Source organism: Oryctolagus cuniculus, chromosome 1, assembly GCF_964237555.1.
Source record: "Oryctolagus cuniculus chromosome 1, mOryCun1.1, whole genome shotgun sequence".
In the NCBI taxonomy this organism is placed as follows: domain Eukaryota; kingdom Metazoa; phylum Chordata; class Mammalia; order Lagomorpha; family Leporidae; genus Oryctolagus; species Oryctolagus cuniculus.
In genome coordinates, this window is record NC_091432.1 from 153791676 (window position 1) to 153817369 (window position 25694).

Sequence of the window (25694 nt, forward strand, 5' to 3'; positions counted from 1 at the left end):
TGCTCCAAAAGCCTGCCCCCAAACTTGTAATTTAAATATAAATCGGGGACCAACATTGTAGCTGGTAAAGCCACAGCCTGTGACTTTGGCATCCCATATGGGTGCCTGTTCAAGTCCCTGATGCCTCACTTCCAACCCAGATCTCTGCTAATGCTCCTGAGAAAGCAGCAGCAAACGGCCTAATGGTTTGGGCCCTGGCACCCATGTGGGAGACCTGGAAGAAACTCCTAGCTCCTGGATTGGTCTGGTCCAGCCCTGACCACTGTGGCCATTTGGGGAGTGAACCAGTAGATGGAAGATCTTTCTGTAACTCTGCCTTTCAAATAAATAAAATAAAACTTTAAAAAATATATAAATCAGATGCAGTTTTACCTCATTAAGAGTGTTAAGATGAATTACTTTTTTTTTTTTTTTTAGTTTTAATTTCTAATTTTGCTAAATTCTAAAACGCACACAACCTAAAGCAAGGAGCACCATGTTAACAACTGGTGATTCCAGGTGAAGGTTGCAAGGTATTCACTGCACTATTGCTTTAATTTTGCTGTAGATATACACATTTTAAAAAAATGAAAAATTCCTCAAAGACATGCACACTAAATAAATGATTAAATCTCATCAATTTTTTAAAGATTGATTTTATTTATTTGAAAGGAAGAGTGACCGAGAAAGAGGGAGATGGGGGAGGCAGGGGGGCAAGAGAGAGAGAGAAAGAGAGAGAGTTAGTTCAATCTTCTATCTGCTGGTTCACTCCTCAAATGGCTGCAATGGCAGGGGCTAGGTCAGGCCAAAATGAGCTCCTTCTGGGCCTTCCACATGACCTAAGCACTTGAGCCATCATCCATTGCCTTCCCAGGCACATTAGCAGGAAGCTAGATGGGAAGTCGAGCAGCCAGGACTCAAACCAACACTCCGATAAGCAATGCCAAGCATCACAAGTGGTGGCTTGACCTGATGGGTCACAATGCCAGCCACCACAGTTTTTTAGTTACAAAAGTACACAATTTATAGAACCTTTCTGCTAACAGAAGCATGAGAGAAATATCTGACAGACATTCAAAGGAAACCGAGTTAGAAGCCTGTAGAGAGGGGACCCAAGGAATGGACAGCCCACATCAACAGAATCTTCTGAGTTTTCAAAGCAAACATGTTCCTCTTGGTCAACACTTGCTGCTTGAGAATCATGAAAAAGCCCACTCCCCGACTTCCACCTCTGCACCTGATGAGGGGGTTTTTTAAGAACACACCTCAATAAAATGAAATAGTTTTCTGATTTTGAGGCATAAAAACGTCTCCTCAGTTGAGTACCCTGACACTGTCTGATACTGGGAATTTCTCATGTTCCATTTAAATTGGCTGAAGTTTAAAAATAAAACACATGGTTTTGATTCTTGGTCAAAGTCTAATGCTAAATGACAAGGTTTCACAGTGCCTGCAAGCTCACTGGCTGGGCAGAATCAATTCAGCAAAATAACACGATTTTTCTTCCACATCTTCATTTACTTTGAGATGTGACAGTGCTATGACAAGACCAAATCATCTGTCTTCTGGTAAAAATGGAGGAAGTAAAAATCACGCACTGTAATGCCAATACAGAAACTATCTGTCTAAAGCTTAGAGTTCCCTTCCTAGGCCTTCCAGAAATGTCATGTGAAACTACAGAACACTTCTTCCCTCCTCACGGGAGGTTATGAGGGAGGAGGAAACGTACAGGCAGCAGGCAGATGGTATGAGGACCCAGGCAGAGGGGCCAGGTCCTTTCTGGTGGAGGTACAGGCGACCTAGCAGGCATGGGCCCTGGGAGGCTGGATCCTGCGGGTTCAATCAGCAACAGCCTTAATTTCTAAGGGCTAGTGCCAGTTGCTGGTTCTTAAAACTCACTATGGATCTCAGAAATAGTCTAAATAGATTTGCCTCTCTTCCTCTCCTCCCAAACATACTTTCTGTCTTGGTTCTCCGCACTAGTTACTGGCAATCAGGTCAAGGTCTTCCGAGAACTGAGAAGGTATTACAGGACCCTATGGAAGTAGCTTTTTACACAGCTTGACAGTAGGGGCTGAGAAGACTGGGGGATGTACAGAAACAAGTATCCAGAAAACCTGAACAATGCTCTTGGAGTAACTGTCATGAAAAAGTACTTTAATTTTTCTAATTAAATTTTTCTAAGATGATTTATAGAAATCAACTAAAATACAAATTGTCATTTTTCTTAAAACATGTGCATTATTATATGCAAAAATAAACCAGGAATATTAACATTAAACAAGTCCATTTTAAGCTCCCTGAGATGACATACAGAGACACACTACACAGCACAGTATCACAGCAGAAAATAAACTATTTCCATAAAGGAACATTTAAGAATAAAATCAAATTTCTATTTCAACAAATAAAACATGGACAATGAACGGTATCATGATTGCTGCTGTATATTTATTCACATCAAGAAACTGTCATTTGTAAAATTCTTGAGATAGTTTTGGCACAAGTCAAATCTCACTTTGTGAAGTCCCTGAGCTTTTAGCAGGTTGATTTTGCATCGGCCACCCTGGCCCCCTCTGAAACACCTGGCCACCTGCCCTGGCCTCCAGCTGCCACGCCCTCCCACTTGACCCCCAGGTACACACTTAATGCTCTAGCCTCTCTCGCCCATTGTGCTCTGCAGAAACCATGCGGCTTCCCTGACATGAAGACTTAAGAATCGCCTCCCCAAGGAGGACCCCACACAGATTTTCTGACACTTCTTGGCAAGGCAGAGAAAGTGGACGGGGTACATTTTGTGCTTTCTTCTTAATATCCCTCCAGTGGCCTCCAAAGGTCAGTGTTTTAAAGTCTCCAGGGCTTTATGCCTCAGGTGCTCATCCAAACACTGGATGGCAAAGGGGTCGACATCTATGTCAAACTTGTTGGCAAACAAGTGGTGCTTGCGCAGCATCCAGTTCAAGTCGCCAGCTCCAAACACGCACACGGAGCGCACGTGGACCCCATTACAGGGCGGGTAGGGCGCGCCCTTGGAAACATCGCCTTCAAAGTACTGCCACTTGACAAACCTGGCAACCGCGCGCATGTCGGACAAGTCATACTTGTGGCTCAAGGACAGAGAGCCCGGCACTTCCGGGATCCTTTGGATAGTGGCCCAGAGATACTCATCCGGGCTGTAGGTGTCCTGTGCCCACTCCATAAACTTCTGGATGCTTTCATTCTCCAGCACGTACCTCACATACTCCCTACTGACCACAAAGTAGGCGCTGCCCGAGAAAATAGGAGTTTGGAGGGGAGGGCGCGCCTTGGCGGTCCCTGTGTTTGTGAGCTTTCCGTTCACGATGACATAACGCTTTTTCCACCTCTCTTCCTTATTGGCTGGCATCCTCTCGGTTTCCAGGTTGTTTTCGCCCATTAACGACTTGAGCTTCCGGATTATTTCCAGGTTGGTTTTAATAGGGAAATCCATACCGCAAAGGTTGATCAAGTACTTCCAGTCCGCGTTCATCTTGTAGAGGTCCTTCATGCAGTTGAGGTCGGCCTGAACCCGACTCCACGAGGCATAGACCACAGTCTCCAGCTGACTGGCCACGAAGACGTTACTGAAACAGGACGCCAGGCCCATGACCGCAGCTAGAAAAGATTCCTCTGACTTTTTGTCCACGTGAATGCAATAGAAATTCTGAGGCATGTAGATGGCCCTCAAGAGCCTGTCAAGCATTTCGATTTTGTGATGAACCACAATAGAATAAGCTATGGGATACTCCGCCTCTTCTTTACTTAGCGGCTCCACAATATATCTGCGCCTCTTGATGAAAGCGGTGCAGTCACTGGTCATGTTGACGTAGTCGTCTGGGGTCCACCGAGGGCGCTTCCTGAATTTCACCGTCACCATCTCAAGTTTCGCCTTCTGGATTTCCTCAACATCACCCTGCAACACTTTGGTGCAGTTAATATGACTACTAGGGTTCTCCTCAAGCAGCTCCAGGTGTCTGACGCTTACAAACTCAGGCTTTTGATGAATCCTTAAGACCGAGAAGGTGACGAGGGAGAAAACAAGCACTACAAACAAGTATTTAGTGGGACCAAAAAGAAGTCTCTTCCGTATCAACTTCCTCAGCATCGCAAACAGCAGTCAGGGACACTCCTTCAGTCAGGGCAGCTAGCTAGGCTTCAAGAGCAAGGATGTCCCCTCTGCTGTGGCCTTGAGAGTTGTCAGTCTGCATGTATCAGAAGTTCAAAGGCATTTTGAAATGGAAAATGGCACTAAAAGAAAAATAGAAAGAATACATATAAATGCAGTCTTTTCCAACACTTGTAAATTCTCAGGCTCAAAAACTGTCCTCTTCTATGAAGCTAGACGTTAACAACAAAAACAAAGTAGGTTCATCAGAGAAAAGGATTCATACGGTATCCAGCATTAACAGAGATTGGGGGGGGGGGTCACCAAAATACAGTCCACGATGCACTAGAATATACTACAGTAAACATCTTTCCTCTCTAGTATGCCGAGGTGCAAAAACATAGTTGAAGACCATGGTTTTAATTACTGAACTGTCCAGAGTTTGTGAGTGTTTGACACTGTGCCAGTTTCCTAAGAATTAGCACCCCTTGTCTTGAAATTGTTCCTAATCTAAATTCTTCATGACATCCATGAATGTCCCTCAGCTGGTGTCAACATCCCTGGAGATTTGAAGAGATCAGATCCATTTATATTTTTGATGATTTAGAATAAGGGACACACTTAGAGAGAAGTTCAGAAATGGTTTTGATTTTGAAGAAAGGAAGGGCAAGTGAAATGAATTTCACACTGAATCAAAAAATCACAGCTGAAAGCAGGCAGATATGGGGCTGTGTTGGATTCACACTATTCTGAGTTCAGTTCCATGTCATCTACTACAGGAAGAAAAGATATACACAATTCAAAACAGAGTCTTGCATTTCCTGGATTGGTTACAACAGATTATAGTCATTAAGTCTTGCACAAAAACAACAGTTGTATACAGACTGCAATTGCTTTTAAAAAAATTTATTGTTATTTGTTTGAAATGCAGAGCAACAGAGATGGGGAAAGAGAGGGAGACGGAGAAGGAGAAGAGATATTGATTTACTCCCCTAAAGCCTCCAACAGCTAGGGCTGAGCCAGACTGAAGCCAGGAGCCAGGAACTCCATCCAGGTTTCCCTTGTGGGTGACAAGGATTCAACTATTTAAGCTATCATCTGCTGCCTCCCAGGGTGCATACTGGCAAGAAGCTGAATGGAAAGCAGTGGTGGGACTAGATCCCAAGTACTCTGATGTGGGATGTGGGTGTCCCAAGAAACAGCTTAACCCCCGTGCTATAACATCTACCCCACCAATTGCAATTTATGACAGCTCTTTTGTTTATATTCAAATTCCAAGAACCCAAATACTTTGACTACACAAAATGCTTATAAACACGCAAATATGTTTTTTCTTTCATTTCATTTTTTTTTTTTGTTACTTACTTGAAAGGCAGACAGACAGGGTTGTTTTTGTTTGTTTGTTTGTTTTTGTTTTTGTTTTTGACAGGCAGAGTTAGACAGTGAGAGAGAGAGACAGAGAAAAAGGTCTTCCTTTTCCATTGGTTCACCCCTCAAATGGCCGCTACGGTCGGCGCGCTGCACCAGTGTGAAGCCAGGAGCCAGGTGCTTCCTCCTGGTCTCCCATGCAGGTGCAGGGCCCAAGGACCTGGGCCATCCTCCACTGCCTTCCCGGGCCACAGCAGAGAACTGGACTGGAAGAGGAGCAACCAGGACAGAACCCAGGATGCCGGTGCCACAGGCGGAGGATTAGCTAAGTGAGCCACAGCGCCGGCTGGGTTTTTTTTTTTTTTATCTGCTGCTTTATTTCCCCAAGTTCTTGCAACAGCTTGGGCTAGGCCAAAGCCAGGAGCCAAGAACCCAATCTTTAAGTCTCCCACATGAGTGGCAGGAACCCATATACTTGAGCCATTACCTGCTCTTCCCAGGATGTACATTAGCCAGAAGTTGGAACCAGAAGCAGAGCCAGAATCCAAACCCAGGCACTCCAGTATGGGATGTGGGCTTCTCAGGAGGCATCTTAACCACTATGCCAAATGCCTGCTCAGTTTTGTTTTCAATGATCAATTTTATGACTTAGCCATTGGTTCTATAAGTAGTAAGCGCTATTATTCTTTAAAAAAAAAAAGTGAAATACTATCAATTGTCTTCATAACAGATTTACAGAGATTTTTTAAAAGACTTATTTTGTTTATTTATTTGAAAGGCAGAACAACAGAAAAAGATGGAGAGGGAGAGAGGGGAGGAAAGAGAAAGAGAAGAATAGGAGGGAGAGAGGGGAGAAAAGAAAGAGGGAAACAAAGAGAAATCTTCCAACTGCTGATTTACTCCTCAAATAGCCCCAACAGCCAGACTAAAGCCAGGACCCAGAAACTCCATCCTGGTTTCCCACAAGGATGGTAGGGACCCAGGTACTGGTCCATCTTCTACTGACTTCCCAAGTACATTAGCAGGAAGCTAGATCAGAAGCAGAGCAGCTAGGAACATGGCACTTTGATAAGGGATGCCTGTTTTGCAAGTGTTGGTTTAACTTGCTGTTCAACTGGACCCCAGGTTTATAGAGAATTCTTTTAATGATTTATTTATTTATTTGAAAGGCAGAGTGACAGGATTGGGGGTGGGTGGGGGGAAGAGACAGAAACAGAGATCTTTTTCACTGGTTCACTTTCCAAATGCCTGCAACAGCTGGAGCTGGTTGAGAGCTCAATCTGGGTCTTCCACAGAGGTGACAGGGACCCAACTTCCTGAGCCATCATCTGGTGCCTGCAAGGGTCAGCACTGGCAGGAAGCTAGAATAGGGAGTGGAGCAGGCATTCAGACCCAGGTACTCAGATACGGGATGCAGGCATCCTAAGTGGCGTTTTAACTGCTACTTCAAATATTTGCCCCTAAACTTATCTTTTAATTCCATTTTTCCACAAACTTCTGAAGTACCCTCATATACATCAAAGAAGAAATTTAGCAAAACCTACCTAGTGTATATGTTCTTTTCCTCAACACAATTTTTTTGAAAATTATTTATTTATTGTTTTGTAAGGCAGAGTGACAGAGAGACAGAGAGAACAGAGGGAGAAAGGGAGGAATATATCTTTGATTTGCTGGTTCACTCCCCAAGGGCCACAAGAGACAGGTCTAGGCCATGCTGAAGCCAGCAGCTAAGAACTCCTTCCAGGTCTCCTGAGCAGGTGGCAAGGGCCCCAAGTACTTGAGCCATCATCAGCTGCCTTCCCAAGCTGCACTGAAAACAGAGTAGCTGGGACTTCAACCAGGCACTCTAAAATGAGATTCTGGTGTTGCAAGTAAAGGCTTAACCTGCTGTACCATAGGCTCCCCTCCCCCTCCAATTTAGAGAGATTTTGAAAAAAAAAAAAAATTTACTTTAGAGAAAGAGATTCAGAGAGGGAGAGAGAGAGACATCTTCCATCCACTGGTTCACTTCCCAAGTGACTGCAACAGCCAGGACTTGGTCAGGCTGAAATAAGGAGCCAGGAACTCTATCCTGGTCTCTCATGTGGGTGTCAGGGACTCAGGCACATGGGCCGTCTTTTTCTGCCTTCCTGGAGGCACTAGCAGGAAGCTGGACTGAAAGCATAGCAGCTGAGACTTAACTGGCACTTCATATGGTATGCTGGTGCCGCAAGCAGCAGTTTCACCTCCTGTACCACAACACCAGCCCCAGACTCACAGAAATTTGAAGCTGGCCTTTAATAGCAGAATTGGAACTGAAACTTTTAAACATTTGTGAATACTAATAATGCAAATGAGATGAGATTGTCTACCATTTAGAATAAAGGCAGGTCTGGGTCTTCTAGTGCTCGGAATCAAGGAAATGCCTGTGCCAATTCAGATACCTTTCATGTTGCCGGGCTTCCTAAACATACCAGGCATCCAGCAATGGTAATACGTCCCATGAGGCTTTAAAAAATATGTGAAACAGAAAAAGAAATGTGTGAAAGACTTATACAAACTTGTACCCACACACTCATAAAGCATGCTAGCAAACAACTTTTACGTATTTACTTTTTTACTCAAAATCATGGCTGGTTGATTTCTCTCATTCAAAATTTCCTTTTTGGGACAGGTAATCGGTACAGTGGTTCAGATACCAGGTGGAACATGGGCATTCTATATCAGGGTGCCTGAGTTCAAGGTCCAGCTCTGCTTCCAAATCCAGCTTCCTGCTAATGCACATCCTGGGAGGCAGCAGGTGATGGCTCAAGTACCTGTGGACCTGCCACCCATGTGTGAGATCTGGATGAGTTCTAGGTTCTGAGTTTTGGCCTCGTCCTGTCCCAGTTGTGGGCATCTGGGGCATAAACCAGTGGATGGAAAATAATTCTTTGTCTATCTTTGTCTCTCAACCTTTCCAATAAAAATAAATTAAAAAAAAGCCATAAAGGAAACTGCCCAAAATACTTAAAAATTATCTCCTCTTCAGTCTTACTTATTTTTCTAACATTATATTTGTGGATTGCTAAAGGTTTCAAAACATTGTAACATTTAGGTTAAACTCTAGTAGCATTTGCTAAAATTTGGGCCAAGAAACAGTTTAATGGCCCAATATGATTGAAAAATACAATGTGTCTTATCCCCACAATGAAGATTCTCAGTGCCCATGGGCATATTAATGAAAATCCTACAACCGAATTAGTTGTTCAACTCATTTTCTTCCAACGAACTTGACCACCACTCTACTCTAAACCTCTATTAGAAAGCAAATATGGGGAGATTCTGCTAAAACACTTAAATTTCAACCACTAAAATATCAGCACTAAATGAATAAACACCTTTTACAAATTAATTCCTGTCCCTTACTAGTTCAAAGAATTTAAGGAAATCTCTGTGCACCGGTGATGGCTCAAGAATTTAGCTCCTGCTTCACATAGGATATCTGGTTTGAGTTCCCAGCTCCTAGCTGCAGGCATTTGAAGAGCAAAGCAGTGGATGAGGTAGGTCTCTCTCTCTTTCCCCCAAATAAAATATTAAAAATATAAACTAATATATAAATATTAGTTTAATTGCAACAAAGGTACCACACTAAAGATGGTAACAATAAACTATATATGGGGGGAAGGGTTATAGGAACTCCACTTTCTTGCCATTTTTCTGTAAACTTAAAGCTGTTGCAAAAACCACTCTACTAAAATTGAAATAAAAGTTAATTTGCATGTCATAGCTCAATGAGCTCCAACTGCATAAACATAAAGACAACCTCACTTAGGCACTCCATAATCAAAGACAAGAATCTTGGAAACAGTAAGAGAAAAAGTGATTATGAGTACAGGAAGTCCTGAAAAAGATTAACAACTAAGAGGAAATATGCTAGTAGACCTATCCTATAAGAAACACTAAATGAGTCTTTCAGGCTGAACTGGAAGGATATTAGATACAACTTTTGGGAAGACAGATGAAATGAACTCAGGAAGAATGAAGGGGAGGGGCAGCAAGTAAAAGTGTAAAAGGGTAAAGCTAAAAACGTGTCATGGGACTCCAAATCCCATTAAGTTGGCAGGTACCAGTGCCACCTTACTAGTTAAAGGTATCAGTTTAAGTTCATAACTGATCATAAAGATAGGATTAAGTGTTAAACGGATCACATAAATAAGACTAGTGTCTGCTAATAATAATTGATAGAATTAAAAAGGAGAGAATGGCCCAACTTGGGAAGTAGGATGCACAGCAGACTCACAGAATGACAAATGCCCTAAACAGCACTCTGGCCTTAGAATCAGCCTTTAAGGCATTTGGATCTGGCTAAAAAGCCCATGAGAGTTTCTCAGATATGGAAAGCCAAGACACTGTGGCAGAAAATGACCTAAATGAAAGATCTCTGTGAGTGAGATCCCAGCGGAAAGAATGGGCCATCAAGAAGGGGGTACCTTTCTCTGAAGGGAGGAGAGAACTAAATAAGGTCAGAATTTGTGAACTCAAGAGGCTTCTACAGCCTTGGCAGCTCATGACCCAGAGCCTTGGGTGATTACTGACTTCATAAATAAGAGTGTCAATTGTTAAATCAACAACAGGAGACACTGTGTACTTGCTCCCCATGTAGGACCTTGTGGGGAGCAACTCGGACTAGACTAAGTTACTGGAATTAAGACTTATTCTATGCATCTGCTCTCCCACAATATGGTGCTGGGAGAGGAGTAAACAACTTCTACACAGCTGCCTCTCACCAATTTGATTGAGCTGCAGGAGCTGATCCTGCTCCTGATTGGAGGAGAGCAGTGTGCTCGGCATGTGGGTAGCAGAGTTGGGATTGGTGGAAGAGGACTATAAAGGAGGAGAGAGACAACATGCACCAGGAACATCTAAAGGGAACATCCAGATAACATCTGAGCAGCCCCCGAGAGAGCCGGCCAGCGGTGTGCTGCTTCCCCGCGGAAGTGGGGAAAGTGGCAGGGGGAGCCGCCCTTCCACGGAGGTGGAAAGATCGGCAGCCAACCCAGGAAGAACCAGCAGCAAACCCGGGAAGGGCCGAGCAGACAAAAGAACAGCGCAGGGTCCTGTGTCGTTCCTCCGCGAATGGGGGAGCGACATAATGGTGCCGTGACTCGGATATGAAGCCTAGGAGGGATAATGGTGCCGTGACTCAGATATGAAGCTTAGGAGGCATAGGACCTCTGTCCTTAATGTGTTGCACTATGCGAATTAATGGTAAAACTAGTCTTCAAACAGTACTTTATGTGTCTGTGTGGGTGCAAACTGTTGAAAACTTTACTCAGTATAGAATTGATCTTCTGTATATAAAGATAATTAAAAATGAATCTTAATGAAGAATGGGATGGGAGAAGGAGTAGGAGATGGGATGGTTTGCGGGTGGGAAGGTGGTTACGGGAGGAAGAACCACTACAATCCAAAAGTTGTACTTTCAAAATTTATATTTATTAAAGTGTTTTATTAAAAAAAGCAGATGGATAAGAGGCAACTGATTAAGCAGACACATGAATCCCAAATTGACAATGGGAAAAGAACCAGCTCTATTTACATGACATAATCTTCAAAAGGCTCAGGAATGGGTGGCACACAAACCTCCTAAAGGGAGAGTGGGGGGAAACGGCTGATGTTTTAAAAGTATTAACTAGAAGATTAAGATGGCACAGTAGAGAGGGAGCTTACTGCTCTAGTCTACAAGAAGATAGTTTTTTAAAAAAGTGGAGAGTGCAGTCTCAGGGAAGAGTTAGAGAGAAAATGGCAGAGGAAACACCATGCAAATTAGAGGGACACTGTGGACCTACGTGGAAGGTGTGGACACACACAACTCAGGACCCCAGCAGCCAAGAGCCACCATACCAGCTTTTGAAAATGAGGTGAGACCAGTCTGCAGCAGCCCAAGCCACTGGCAATAAAGCTGCAGGAAGAGGATGGAGGGGATCTGGCTTGGAGTCGTGTGAGGGATGGTGTACCTGCCAAACTAGAAGAGGAAAAAAAGTGGGGGGACACATTTCTCTCTCCCCGATCAGCCTGCAACAAAACAGTAGACACTCCACCAATCAACAGAGGCATAGTCCAAAGATAAAAGCTGCCACAGTGAAAAAAACAAAGAAACCAATGAGTATCTCCACAAAAGCCAAATGATAAACTCACCAATTCAAGAAAGAATAAGGAAGACAATATGACACCCCCCAAAAGATCACAACACTTCAATACTAGATTGTGAAGATGAAGAGACTGTAGCAATGCCAGAAATGGAATTCAAAAAATTGATTGTAGGATTACTCAGAAGTAATCAGAAGCAAATGCATGAACTAATAAAATGTGTAAATGAAATGAAAGCAAATATCTCCCATGAAATTGAGATCTTAGAGAGAAAACAAAATGAAATCTTGGAGATAAAGAATTCAATAGAACAAATAAAAAAATGCAGTGGAAGGCCTTATAATAATATCTGACTTAGAAAAAAAATCTGACTTAGAAGAAAAATCACAGGAAGTAATACAGTCACACCAAACCAAGAAGAAGAAATCAGAAAACTGAAAAACACTGTTAGGAATCCACAGGATACTATCAAATGCCCCAACATATAGGTTCTAGGAGTTACTAAAAGCGTGGGAAAACAGAAAGGATTAGAAGGCCTTTTTAGGGGCTGGTGCTGTGGCGCAATGGGTTAATGCCCTGGTCTGAGGCGTGGGCATCCCATATGGGTGCCAGTTCGAAACCCGGCTGCTCTACTTCCAATCAAGCTCTCTGCTGTGGCCTGGGAAAGTGGTGGAGGATGGCCCAAGTCCTTGGGCCCCTGTACCCACAAGGGAGACACAAAGGAAGCTCCTGGTTCCTGGCTTCGGATAGGCGCAACTCCGGCTGTTGCGCCCAATTGGGGAGTGAACCATCGGTTAGAAGACCTCTCTCTCTCTCTCTCTCTCTTTTTCTCTCTCTGTCTCTCTCTCTCTCTGCCTCTTCTCTCTGTGTGTAACTCTGACCTTCAAATAAATAAATAAATCTTTAAAAAAAAAAGAAGGCATTTTTAGTGAAATAATAACAGGAAACTTCCCTAATTTGGAGACATAAAGGGAAATCCAAGTTTCAGGAAGCACACAGAATTCCGAATGGACATGACCAGAAAAGATCTTCACCACAACACATTGTAATCAAACTCTCTGCAGCAAAACATAAAGAAAAGATTCTAAAATGTGCATGAGAAAAACACCAGATTACTTTCAGAGGATCTCCTATCAGACTCACAGCAGACTTCTCATCAGAAACCCTACAGACTAGGAGAGAATGGCAAGATATAGTACAAGTCTTAAGAGAAAAAAAAAAAACCTGTCAACCCAGAATTCTGTACCCTGCAAAGCTCTGATTTATGAATGAAGATAAATGTGGCTGGTGCTGTGGCGCAGTGGGTTAACACTCTGGCCTGAAGCATAGGCATCCCATATGGGTGCCGGTTCGGGACCCGGCTGCTTCACTTCTAATCCAGCTCCCTGCTATGGCCTGAGCAGTAGAAAATGGCCCAAGTCCTTGGGCCCCTGCACCCGCGTGGAGACCCAGAAGAAGTTCCTAGCTGCTGGCTTTAGTTCGGCTCAGCTCCTGCTGTTGTGGCCAACTGGGGAGTGAACCAGGGATGGAAGACCCCTCTTTCTCTCTCTGCCTCTCCTCTCGCTGTTTAACTTTCAAATATATAAATCTGGAAAAAAAAAAAAAGGCAAAGTATTGACACTATCAAATGAGAATGTTTTACCTTGTCACACTAGGTTTGTATATTCTAAGTCCCTCTATTGAAAAATAGACATTATTATTAGTAATAAAATAAAATTAGTAATAAAATAGAATAATTCTATGAAGCCAGCATTATCTTAATTCCTAAACCTGAAAAAGATAAAACAGAGAAAGAGAACTACAGACCAATTTTCCTGATGAACATAGATGCAGAAATCCTTAACAAAATCTAGCCCATCAAATCCAAAAACACATCAGAAAGATCATTCACCCAGGAAGGAGGCAAGATGGCGGAATAGGAGGGGAGCACACTGATAGTTCAGGGAGAGACAGTTTAATAAAAGTGGAGATACTGCAGGTTCAAGGAAGAGTAGGGGAGGAAACAGCAGAAGAAACTCTTCTGGAACATGTGATTCACAGTGGACCTGCGTGGAGAGTGTGGGAGCCCACAGTTCGGGACACCAGCGGCAGACTCAACACACCAGCGCTGGAACGCGAGGGGACCCAAAGAACTCTACTAAGAGACTATTGGAACTCATAGAAGATTTTGGCAAAGTAGCAGGGTATAAAATCAATGCACAAAAATCAACAGCCTTTGTATAGACAGACAATGCCATGGATGAGGAAGAACTTCTAAGATCAATCCCATTCACAATAGCTACAAAAACAATCAAATACCTTGGAATAAACTTAACCAAGGACGTTCAAGATCTCTACGATGAAAATTACAAAACCTTAAAGAAAGAAATAGAAGAGGATACCAAGAAATGGAAAAATCTTCCATGCTCATGGATTGGAAGAATCAATATCATCAAAATGTCCATTCTCCCAAAAGCAATTTATAGATTCAATGCAATACCAATCAAGATACCGAAGACCTTCTTCTCAGATCTGGAAAAAATGGTGCTGAAATTTATATGGAGGCACAAGAGACCTCGAATAGCTAAAGCAATCTTGTACAACAAAAACAAAGCAGGAGGCATCACAATACCAGATTTCAGGACATACTACAGGGCAGTTATAATCAAAACAGCATGGTACTGGTACAGAAACAGATGGATAGACCAATGAAACAGAACTGAAACACCAGAAATCAACCCAAACATCTACAGCCAACTGATATTTGATCAAGGATCTAAAACCAATTCCTGGAGTAAGGACAGTCTATTCAATAAACGGTGCTGGGAAAACTGGATTTCCACGTGCAGAAGCATGAAGCAAGACCCCTACCTTACACCTTACACAAATATCCACTCAACATGGATTAAAGACCTAAATCTACGACCTGACACCATCAAGTTATTAGAGAACATTGGAGAAACCCTTCAAGATATTGGCACAGGCAAAGAATTTCCGGAAAAGACCCGGGAGGCACAGGCAGTCAAAGCCAAAATCAACTATTGGGATTGCATCAAATTGAGAAGTTTCTGTACTGCAAAAGAAACAGTCAGGAGAGTGAAGAGACAACCGACAGAATGGGAAAAAATATTTGCAAACTATGCAACAGATAAAGGGTTAATAACCAGAATCTACAAAGAGATCAAGAAACTCCACAAAAACAAAACCAACAACCCAATTAAGAGATGGGCCAAGGACCTCAATAGACATTTTTCAAAAGAGGAAATCCAAATGGCCAACAGGCACATGAAAAAATGTTCAAGATCACTAGCAATCAGAGAAATGCAAATCAAAACCACAATGAGGTTTCACCTCACCCCGGTTAGAATGGCGCACATACAGAAATCTACCAACAACAGATACTGGAGAGGATGTGGGGAAAAAGGGATACTAACCCACTGTTGGTGGGAATGCAAACTGGTCAAGCCACTATGGAAGTCAGTCTGGAGATTCCTCAGAAACCTGAATATAACCCTACCATTCGACCCAGCCATCCCACTCCTTGGAATTTACCCAAAGGAATTTAAATTGGCAAACAAAAGAGCGGTCTTCACCCTAATGTTTATTGCAGCACAATTCACAATAGCCAAGACCTGGAACCAACCAAAATGCCCATCAACGCAGACTGGATAAAGAAATTATGGGATACGTACTCTTTAGAATACTATACCGCAGTAAGAAACAACGAAATCCAGTCATTTGCAACAAAATGGAGGAATCTGGAACACATCATGCTGAGTGAAATAAGCCAGTCCCAAAGGGACAAATACCATATGTCCTCCCTGATTGGTGACAACTGACTGAACACCAAAAAGGAAACCTGTTGAAGTGAAATGGACACTATGAGAAACGGTGACTTGGTCAGCATAGCCCTGACTGTTAATGAACAACTTAATACATTATCCCTCTTAGTAGTTTTTTTTGTCTGTTCTACTTAATATGACTGGTTTAATTCTGTAATTAATACACAGTTATTCTTAAGTGTTGAAATTTAACTGAAATGTGATCCCTGTTAAACATAAGAGTGGGAATAAGAGAGGGAAGAGATGTACAATTTGGGGCATGCTCGGGCTGACTTGCCCCAAATGGTAGAGTTAGAAACATACCAGGGGACTCCAATTTAATCCCATCAAGGTGGCATGTACCAATGCCATCTCACTAGTCCAAGTGATCAATTTCAGTTCACAATTGATCATAATGAAAGGACTAAGAGTCAAAGGGAGCACATAAACAAGTCTAGTACCTGCTAATACTAACCGATAGAATAAATAAAGGGGAGAGTGATCCAACATGGGAAGCGAGATACTCAGCAGACTCATAGATTGGCGGATGTCCTAAACAGCACTCTGGCCTCAGAATCAGCCCTAAAGGCATTCCGATCTGGCTGAAAAGCCCATGAGAATATTTCAGGCATGGAAAGCCAAGACACTCTGGCAAAAAAAAAAAAAAAAAAAAAAAAAAACACAACACCTAAATGGAAGATCTCTGTGAGTGAGATCCCAGTGGAAAGAACAGGTCTTCAAAGAAGGAGGTACCTTTCTCTGAAGGGAGGAGAGAACCTCCACTTTGACTATGACCGTGTCTAAACAAGATAAGAGTTGGAGAACTCAAGGGGCTTCCGTAGCCTTGGAAACTCATGACTGGTGCATAGGGAGATTACTGATGCCATAAACAGGAGTGTCAATTTGTAAAGTCAACAACAGGAGTCACTGTGCACTTACTCCTCATGTAGGATCTCTGTCCTTAATGTGCTGTACATTGAGACTTAATGCTATAACGAGTACTCAAACAGTATATTTCACTTTGTGTTTCTATGGGGGTGCAAACTGTTGAAATCTTTACTTAATGTATACTAAACTGATCTTCTGAAAAAAAAAAAAAGAAGAAGAAGAAGAAGAAGAAGAAGAAGAAGAAGAAGAAGAAGAAGAAGAAATTATCAATTCCCAACTTGACTCTCACTGGGATTAAACATGACAATAGGTCTGATCTGATTTCATCATCATTTAAAAAATCATCTATTATTTTTCACTTTATGTTTCTGTGTGGGAGCAAACTGTTGAAATCTTTACTTAATGTATGCTAAACTGATCTTCTGTATATAAAGAGAATCGAAAATGAAAAAAAAAAATCATTCACCCAGACCAAGTGGATTTATCTCTGGTATGCAGGGATGGTTCAACATTCACAAACATTCACAAATTAATCAATGTGATACATTATATTAATTAACTGAAGAACAAAAACCATATGATTATCTCAATGGATGCAGAGAAAGCATTTGATAAAATACAATACCTTTCATAATGAAAACTCTAAGCAAACTGGGTACAGAAGAAACATTCCTTGACATGATCAAGGCAATTTATGAAAAACCCACGGCCAGCATCCTATTGAATGGGGAAAAATTGGAGGCATTCCTACTGAGATCTGAAACCAGACAAGGATGCCCACTCTCCCCATTGCTTTTCAATGTTGTCCTGGAAGTTTTAGCCAGAGCCATTAGGCAAGAAAAAGAAATTAAAAGGCTACAAATTGGGAAGGAGGAAGTCAAACTATCCCTATTTGCAGATGACATGATTCTATATATAGGGGATCCAAAAGACTCCACTGAAAGACTATTGGAAGTCATAGAAGAGTTTGATAATGTTGCAAGGTATAAAATCAATAGCCTTTGTATACACAGACAATGGCACAGCTGAGAAAGAGCTTCTATGATCAATCCCATTCACAATAGCTACAAAAAAATCAAATACCTTGGAATAAATTTAACTAAGAATGTCAAAGATCTCTATGATGAGAATTACAATACATTAAAGAAAGAAATAGAAGAAGATACAAAAAATGGAAAAATCTTCCATGTTCATGGATCAGAATAATTAATATCAACAAAATGTCCACACTACTGAAACAATTTACTAATTCAATGCAATTCCAAACAAAATACCAAGGACATTCTTCTCAGATATAGAAAAAAATGATGCTGAAATTCATATGGAAACCCTTGAGACCCGAATAGCTAAAGCAATCTTATACAACAAAAACAAAGCCAGAGGCAACACAATACCAGATTTCACGATGCACTACCAGGCAATTATAATCAAAACAGCCTGGTATTGGTACAAAAACAGATGGACAGACCATTGGAACAGACAGAAAAACAGAAATCAATCCAAGCATCTACAACCAACTTATATTTGACCAAAGAGCTAAAACCAAACTCTGGAGCAATGACAGTCTTTTTAACAAATGGTTCTGGGAAAACTGGATTTCCACATGCAGAAGTATGAAGCAAGACCCTTAGCTTGTATCTTACACAAAAACCCAGTCAAAATGGATTAAAGACCTAAATCTACGATCCAACACCATCAAATGATTAGAGAAACTGGGGAAACTCTGCAAGATATTGGCACAGGCAAAGAGTTCTTGGAAAAGATCCCAGAGGCACAGACAATCAAAACCAATATTAATAAATGAGATTACATCAAATTGAGAAGTTTCTGTACTGCAAAAGAAACACTCAGGAAAGTGAAGAGGCAACCGACAGAACGGGAGAAATTATTTGCAAACTATCCAATTGATAAGGATTAATAACCAGAATATATAAAGAAATAAGAAACTCCACAACAACAAAACAAACAACCCAATTAAGAAATGAGCCAAGGACTTAAACAGACATTTTTCAAAGGAGGACATTCAAATGGCCACCAGACACATGAAAAAATGCTCAGGATCACTAGCCATCAGGGAAATGCAAATCAAAACCACAGTGAGGCTTGACCTCACCCCAGTTAGAATGGCTTTCATACAGAAATCAACAAACAACAAATGCTGGCAAGGATGTGGTGAAAAAGGTACACTAATCCACTGCTGGTGGGAATGTAAGCTGCTAAAGCCATTATAGAAAACAGTATGGATATGTTAGAAATCTGAATATAGACCTGCCATATGACCCAGCCATCCCACTCCTGGGAATTTACCCAAGGGAAATGAAATCAGCATAAGAAAGAGTTATCTGCACCCCCATATTTATTGCAGCTCAATTTACAATATCTAAGACATGGAATCAACCCAAATGCCCATCAACTTAAGACTGGATAAAGAAATTACAGGGTGGGTACACCATGAAATACTATATGGCAGTAAAAACAAATGAAATCTGGTCATTTGCAAAAAAATGGATGAATCTGGAAAACATCATACTTAGTGAAATATGCCAGGCCAAAAAGTTAAAAACACCATATGTTCTCCCTGACCTATAATAATTAATTGAGCATCTAAAAGGCAATCTGTAGAAGTGAAATCGATACCTCTAGAAGGGATGACTTGAGCTGCCCTTGTCTTGACTGTTGAGGAACAGTTTTTTTTTTTTTTTTCCATGCTATTTGTTGAACTCTTTACTTAACATAGGGTTAATCATATGTATATAAAGTCAACAGAAAATAGATTTTAGTAAAAAAATAAGAGTGGGAATAAGAGAAGGAGGAGTTAGAGGGATGTGAGTATGGGTAAGAGAGCAGGCACAGTGGAAAGAATCACCATGTTCCAGAAGTTGTAATTATGAGGTGTATTGAAGCTTATAACTGTAAAGCTGTTTAGTTCTGCATACATTCCTATGGACTTACTTCTAAGGGTACTGTTTAAAAACTTGCCATGGGACCTCAAATCCCCTTAAGCTGGGTGGTAAAAATATCATCTTAAGTGTTAAAGAGATCATATGGATAGGATTGTTAAAAGTGATCATATATATAGGAGGATTGTTAAAAGTGATCATATATATAGGATTAAGTGTCTGGTAATAATAATAGAATTTAAAAGGAGTGAGTGCTCCAACATGGCAAGCAGTCCACACAGCAAACTCGTAGAATGACAATCACTTTAAGTAATGCTCTGACCTCAGAATCAGCCCTTAAGGCTTCCTGGTCTGACTGAAAAGCTCATGAGAGCATTTCAAGCATGGAAAGCCAAGACACTATGGCAAAAATGTCCTACATGAAGGACCTCGGTGGATGAGACCCCAGTAGAAAAAAGTGGTCATCAAAGAATGAGGTACTTTTCTCTGAAGGGAGGAGAGAACTTCCACTTTGCTATGGCCTTGTCTAAATACTTAACGGAATTTATAGATTCAAAAGACTTCCATAACCTAGGCAGCTCGTGTCAAGAGAATTGGGTGGTCACTTACATCATACATAAGAGTGTTAATTCTTAAATTAACAACAGAAACCATTGTGCACTAACTTCCCATGCAGGACCTTTGTCCTCAAAGAGTTGTATTATGAGAGTGAGCAGTAAATCTTGTCCTCAAAGATTTATTTAATTTTAATGCATTAAGTGGAAGATATTCTTATGTCTCATAAGTTTCAGTTATGCCTAAGTGTCCAACTCCATTGCTTGTTTTCTTAGGTGCTTCCTTAATTAATGATAAAACTCTTTCTCAAGGACTTTCTTTTAACGTATTAAGTGGAGTATGTTTTTATGTCTCATAAGTTACAGTTACATCTGCTCCCAAAAGATGTATCATTCTTGGGTGCTTCTTTAAAGTTAATTAAGTTTCTAAAAAAAAAAAAAAAAAAAAAAAGTGATATTCACTTTGAGAAGCAATGACTCCGAACAGCCCTTGTCTTGACTGTTGAGAAATAGTTTTGAGGTTTTTTTTTTTTTTTTTTTTTTTTTTTTTTTTTTTTTTTTTGTGCAAATTGTTGATATCTTTACTTAGTTTAGAGTTGGTCTTCTGTGTATAAAGTTAATTGAAAATGGATCTTTGTGGGGGCCGGCGCTGCGGCTCACTAGGCTAATCCGCCTTGCGGCGCCGGCACACCGGGTTCTAGTCGCAGTCGGGGTGCCGGATTCTGTCCCGGTTGCCCCTCTTCCAGGCCAGCTCTCTGCTGTGGCCAGGGAGTGCAGTGGAGGATGGCCCAAGTCCTTGGGCCCTGCACCCCATGGGAGACCAGGAGAAGCACCTGGCTCCTGGCTTCGGATCAGCGCAATGCACTGGCCGCAATGCGCCGGCCATAGCAGCCACTTGGGGGGTGAACCAACGGTAAAGGAAGACCTTTCTTTCTGTCTCTCTCTCTCACTGTCCACTCTGCCTGTCAAAAAAAGAAAGAAAGAAAGAAAGAAAGAAAGAAAGAAAGAAAGAAAGAAAGAAAGAAAGAAAGAAAGAAAGAAAGAAAGAAAGAAAGAAAGAAAGAAAGAAAGAAAGAAAGAAAGAAAGAAAGAAAGAAAGAAAGAAAGAAAGAAAGAAAGAAAGAAAGAAAGAAAGAAAGAAAGAAAGAAAGAAAGAAAGAAAGAAAGAAAGAAAGAAAGAAAGAAAGAAAGAAAGAAAGAAAGAAAGAAAGAAAGAAAGAAAGAAAGAAAGAAAGAAAGAAAGAAAGAAAGAAAGAAAGAAAGAAAGAAAGAAAGAAAGAAAGAAAGAAAGAAAGAAAGAAAGAAAGAAAGAAAGAAAGAAAGAAAGAAAGAAAGAAAGAAAGAAAGAAAGAAAGAAAGAAAGAAAGAAAGAAAGAAAGAAAGAAAGAAAGAAAGAAAGAAAGAAAGAAAGAAAGAAAGAAAGAAAGAAAGAAAGAAAGAAAGAAAGAAAGAAAGAAAGAAAGAAAGAAAGAAAGAAAGAAAGAAAGAAAGAAAAGAAAAGAAAAGAAAAGAAAAGAAAAGAAAAGAAAAGAAAAGAAAAGAAAAGAAAAGAAAAGAAAAGAAAAGAAAAGAAAAGAAAAGAAAAGAAAAGAAAATGGATCTTTGTGGAGAATGGTACTGGGAATGAGAGAGGAAGGAGGAGGGGTGGGAGATCTGGTATGGTGGGAAGAATCACTATATTCCTAAAGTTGTATTTATGAAATGCATGAAGTTTGTATTCCTTAAATAAAAGGTTTCTTTGTGGAAAACAAACAAACAAAAACAAAAAACAAAAACCAGAGAGAGAAGAGAAGGAGCTAAAAATGAGGATTATGGACTGATGTCTTGAAATCTTCTTTGAAATATATTAGGAAATGAGAGCGTGTAGAGGGATGGATAGGTAGATAGGTGTGTGATAGAGCAGTGAGTAAAATATTCATGGTATTGGCCTAGGTATGAATGTATAAGTGCTCATAGTAAAAAATTGCTCAACTTTACTGTGTGCATGAATCTTTTCATAATTCAGTGTTAGAAGAAATGAGGACTATGACAATGGAGACGGAAATGAAGCAAGTACTACCGCCTCCAGATATATACTGAATAGCAAAATGAGCCCAGGAAAGACCTGATTAATCAGATTTCCTTGGAAAAACATCTCCATGTGGACAATCAGATTTTACCTAAAGAGACTGACGTTGACACTGCATTCTCTAGATGCAGGTTTGCCTTTAGCTGGCCCTTGCCCTTCAAACCTAAAATGAAGCCAAGAGATAAATTCAACAAAACACTAGAGACTCTTGAACCATATCCTGGGCATTCAACATAGGAAGTAATATTGATTCTTATTGACTTAATAGAAGGTCATATTCCCAATGTGCTAATCCCAGCAAATGTTTTGTTGATCATCCACTTTATCATTGTATAATATCTAACCTTATACTTTCAGTTGGCAAGTTCTGATCACTGGAGCATGTGCCAATAAAATCTTGAGTATTGCCAAATGACCTTTAGCCTAGAATAGTATCATTCCAACTTGATAACAGAATTACATCATCACATAGACCAGTTTGCTTCATATGAAACTATTTTCCAATCTCTGGAAGCACAACCCTGATCCTGGAGTTATCTTTTCAAGTTGTGTCCTTTGTGACAAAAGAGAACTGGGAGTAAGTGTTTGTTTTTTGTTTTTTTTTTTGTTTGTTTGTTTGTTGTTTGTTTTTTTTTTTTTTTTTTTTTTTGACAGGCAGAGTGGACAGTGAGAGAGAGAGAGAGAGAGAGAAAGGTCTTCCTTTGCCGTTGGTTCATACTCCAAGGGCTGCCACGGCCGGCGCATCACACTGATCCGATGGCAGGAGCCAGGTGCTTCTCCTGGTCTCACATGGGGTGCAGGGCCCAAGCACTTGGGCCATCCTCCACTGTACTTCCCTGGCCACAGCAGAGAGCTGGCCTGGAAGAGGGACAACCGGGACTAGAACCTGGTGTGCCGGAGCCGCTAGGTGGAGGATTAGCCTATTGAGCCGCGGCACCGGCCTGGGAGTAAGTTATTTCAAACAAACGTATTACCCCTTTTGGAAAAAATAAATTCTCTTGCGCAGAAGTTTGATAGGATTAATTTCCTATGTGTTCATGAGCGCATTTGGGTGATAAGCAGTTTTTCTTTTAAAGAAAGATTATTTTAACAAACTGTTTAAAAGTTGACAGTATTATTGAAAAAACGCCGAAATATTGCCACAGGAAAGATTCAATACAAACAGAAATGTTGAATTTATGTGCTCATGCACTGTATAGATTCATCTAATCTTGTGCTGAAAGATGTTTGGGGTGTTATATATAAGGGATGTGACTTGAAGCGTGTGTCATCAGCTTTGTTGTGTTCTGTAATCACAGAACTGCCAAGAGTCGCTGTAACTGCTGGGCGAAAGGGTCCACTGATCTGGAGCCCATTCATCAGACAATAACCTCCTGGCATTCATCTGGACATGTTGATATCTGCCACTCTGAAAGACAACTCTTTCATCTATCTTAGTTTATTACAGAATTCAGAAGCACTGATAAAATTTTAAAAATAAGTCATTTGGGGGTGTTTGTTGTTGACAGTTAAGATGCTGCAAGGGACACCCACGTCTTATATTGGAGTGTGTAGGTTACAACCCCAGCTCAGCTCCTGGTTCTAACTCCCTGCTAATGTGCATCCTGGGGTGTAGCAGGCAACGGCTCAAGTAGTTGGGAGAAGTCAGCCACGTGGCAGATAGACCCAGATGGAGTACCTGGCTCCTGATTGTGCCTTGGCCCAGCCCTGGCTGTTGCAGGCATTATAAAGTGAATCAGCAGATGGGAGATCTATCACTGTCTGTCTTTCAAAAACATGTCATTTGAGCATCAAATATACCATATTTTGAAGGAAAAAAAATATTAACTGACAACTGTTTACAAAGTACTTAGGTCTCCACTTCAAACCCGACAAAGATCCAAGATGTATTCTCTGCAGATGTTCCCCAGGTTGGGATACACCAGGCATAATGGAAGGCAGGGTCCATGCCCTCAAAGCATGACTATCAAGATCTCTTTCCTGATTTCTAGCTTGTTTATTCCTCATCTTTTATCTCCCAGAACTTTCACTGTAAAGCTGAGGCATAACTGTATTCCCTAGGGAATCCTACTAAGCCAGGAGAAAAAACAGATACACTGCTCAATTGAGAGGTCCTCAAATGTACACAGAAAACAGAGTGTGCTGGGACCAAAAAAAACCTACCTTTCCTATCTTCAGGGAGATAAAAAAAAGATACTGCATTCATGAAAAGTGAGTAAATAAGAGGCCCAGATTATATTTTCTGCAGACAGCTAGAACAGTTCTGTAACAGGACCTCACCAATCAAGAAACAAATTCTCTCCTCGTTTAATTTGGGCAAACTTATGACTCTGTTGACCACGAGAATTTAGCAGAAGTGATACTATGTGACCACTAAGTTTAGGTCATGTGAAAACTCAAAGCTTCTGCAGGGTTGCCTTGGAGAATTTGTTCTCCAAAATCTTCCTTTCTCAGAACCAGCTTCCAGGGTGTGTGAGAAGCCTCATGGAGGGCCAGAGGTACCCCAGTCTTTGACATCATTGAAGCCCACATGTCAGACGTGTGAATAAGGAAGCCAGGAGATGACTCCAATTCTTTGACTCACTGTAGTATTACCAAAATTCTTTTTCATTATTATTATTATTATTATTATTTACAGGCAGAGTAGAAAGTGAGAGAGAGAGACAGAGAGAAAGGTCTTCCTTTTGCCGTTGGTTCACCCTCCAATGGCCGCCGCGGCCGGCATGCTGTGGCCATGGCACCGCGCTGATCCGATGGCAGGAGCCAGGTGCTTCTCCTGGTCTCCCATGGGGTACAGGGCCTAATCACTTGGGCCATCCTCCACTGCACTCCCTGGCCACAGCAGAGAGCTGGCCTGGAAGAGGGGCAACCGGGACAGAATCCGGCACCCCAACCGGGACTAGAACCCGGTGTGCCGGCGCCGCTAGGCGGAGGATTAGCCTATTGAGCTGTGGCACCGGCTTCATTATTATTATTACTGTTATATATTTGAAAGAATTGGGGGGGGGATATTCAAACTGCTGGGTTGCTCCCAAAATTCCTGAAGTCAGGAGCCAGGAACTCCATCTGGTATCCCATAAGGACCCAAGTACTTGAGATATCACCTGTTGCCTTCCAAGGTGTGCATTAGCAGGAAGCTACATCAGAAGCAAAGGCAGGAATTGATCCCAGACACTCTGATTTCAGATGCAGGCATCCCAAGGTGTGCCACAACACCTGCCTCTTAACAAAATTCCAGACCCACAGAATGTGTGAGCAAAAATTAAATGGTTATGCTGTATGTCACTATCTTTGAGGTCTTGTGTCTCACAGCAACAGAAGACTAAAACAAACAGGAAACCACATGAGCAGGACACCTAGCAAATAAAAATGAGCTCCTGAAAATTAATAACATGAGAGCAAAGATGAGAATCTCAACAGAAGGACTGAAAGATACAGTTGAGAAAAAACTCTTAGGTAGTTAAGCAAACAGACAAATCATCGGATGAAAAAATGAAAGAAAAAATATAGTAATTCAGAGAAACAGACGAGGAGTTTACCTTCTGAATAACAGGAGTTCCAGAAAGAGAGAGAGAGAAAAAAGGAAGGAAGCCATCAAATAATAATTCAAGACTACTTCCCAAAATTTAGGAATGGTTGGTTTCCAGATTACAAATACTCTAGAGTCCCAGCACAGTGGATGCAATTACAGTAGATGCAAATACAGTGGATGTCCACACAGAGGCCAGCATTGTGGCATAACAAGTTAAGCCACCACCTCAATGCCAGCATCCTATATGGGCACTCTCCTGCCCCACTTACAATCTAGCTCCCTGCTAAGGCACTTGGGAAAACAGCAGAAGATGGTCCAAGTCCTTGGGCTCCTGTACTCATGTGGGAGACCTAGATGAACCTCCTGGCTCC

The 25694-nt window shown here is 41.4% G+C and overlaps 1 protein-coding gene across 2 annotated transcripts in view; it reads right to left on the reverse strand.

Annotated features, from left to right (window-relative positions):
- Positions 1–2115: 2115 nt before the first annotated feature.
- GCNT1 (glucosaminyl (N-acetyl) transferase 1) overlaps positions 2116–25694 on the reverse strand; it is a 56978-nt gene continuing 33399 nt past the window's right edge. For both annotated transcript variants that reach the window (XM_008256634.4, XM_070050634.1), the window contains one exon: positions 2116–4245. In XM_008256634.4, coding sequence (XP_008254856.1) covers positions 2816–4102 — 1287 coding nt within the window. In that variant the 5' untranslated portion in view covers positions 4103–4245 and the 3' untranslated portion in view covers positions 2116–2815. The remainder of the gene's footprint in view (positions 4246–25694) is intronic.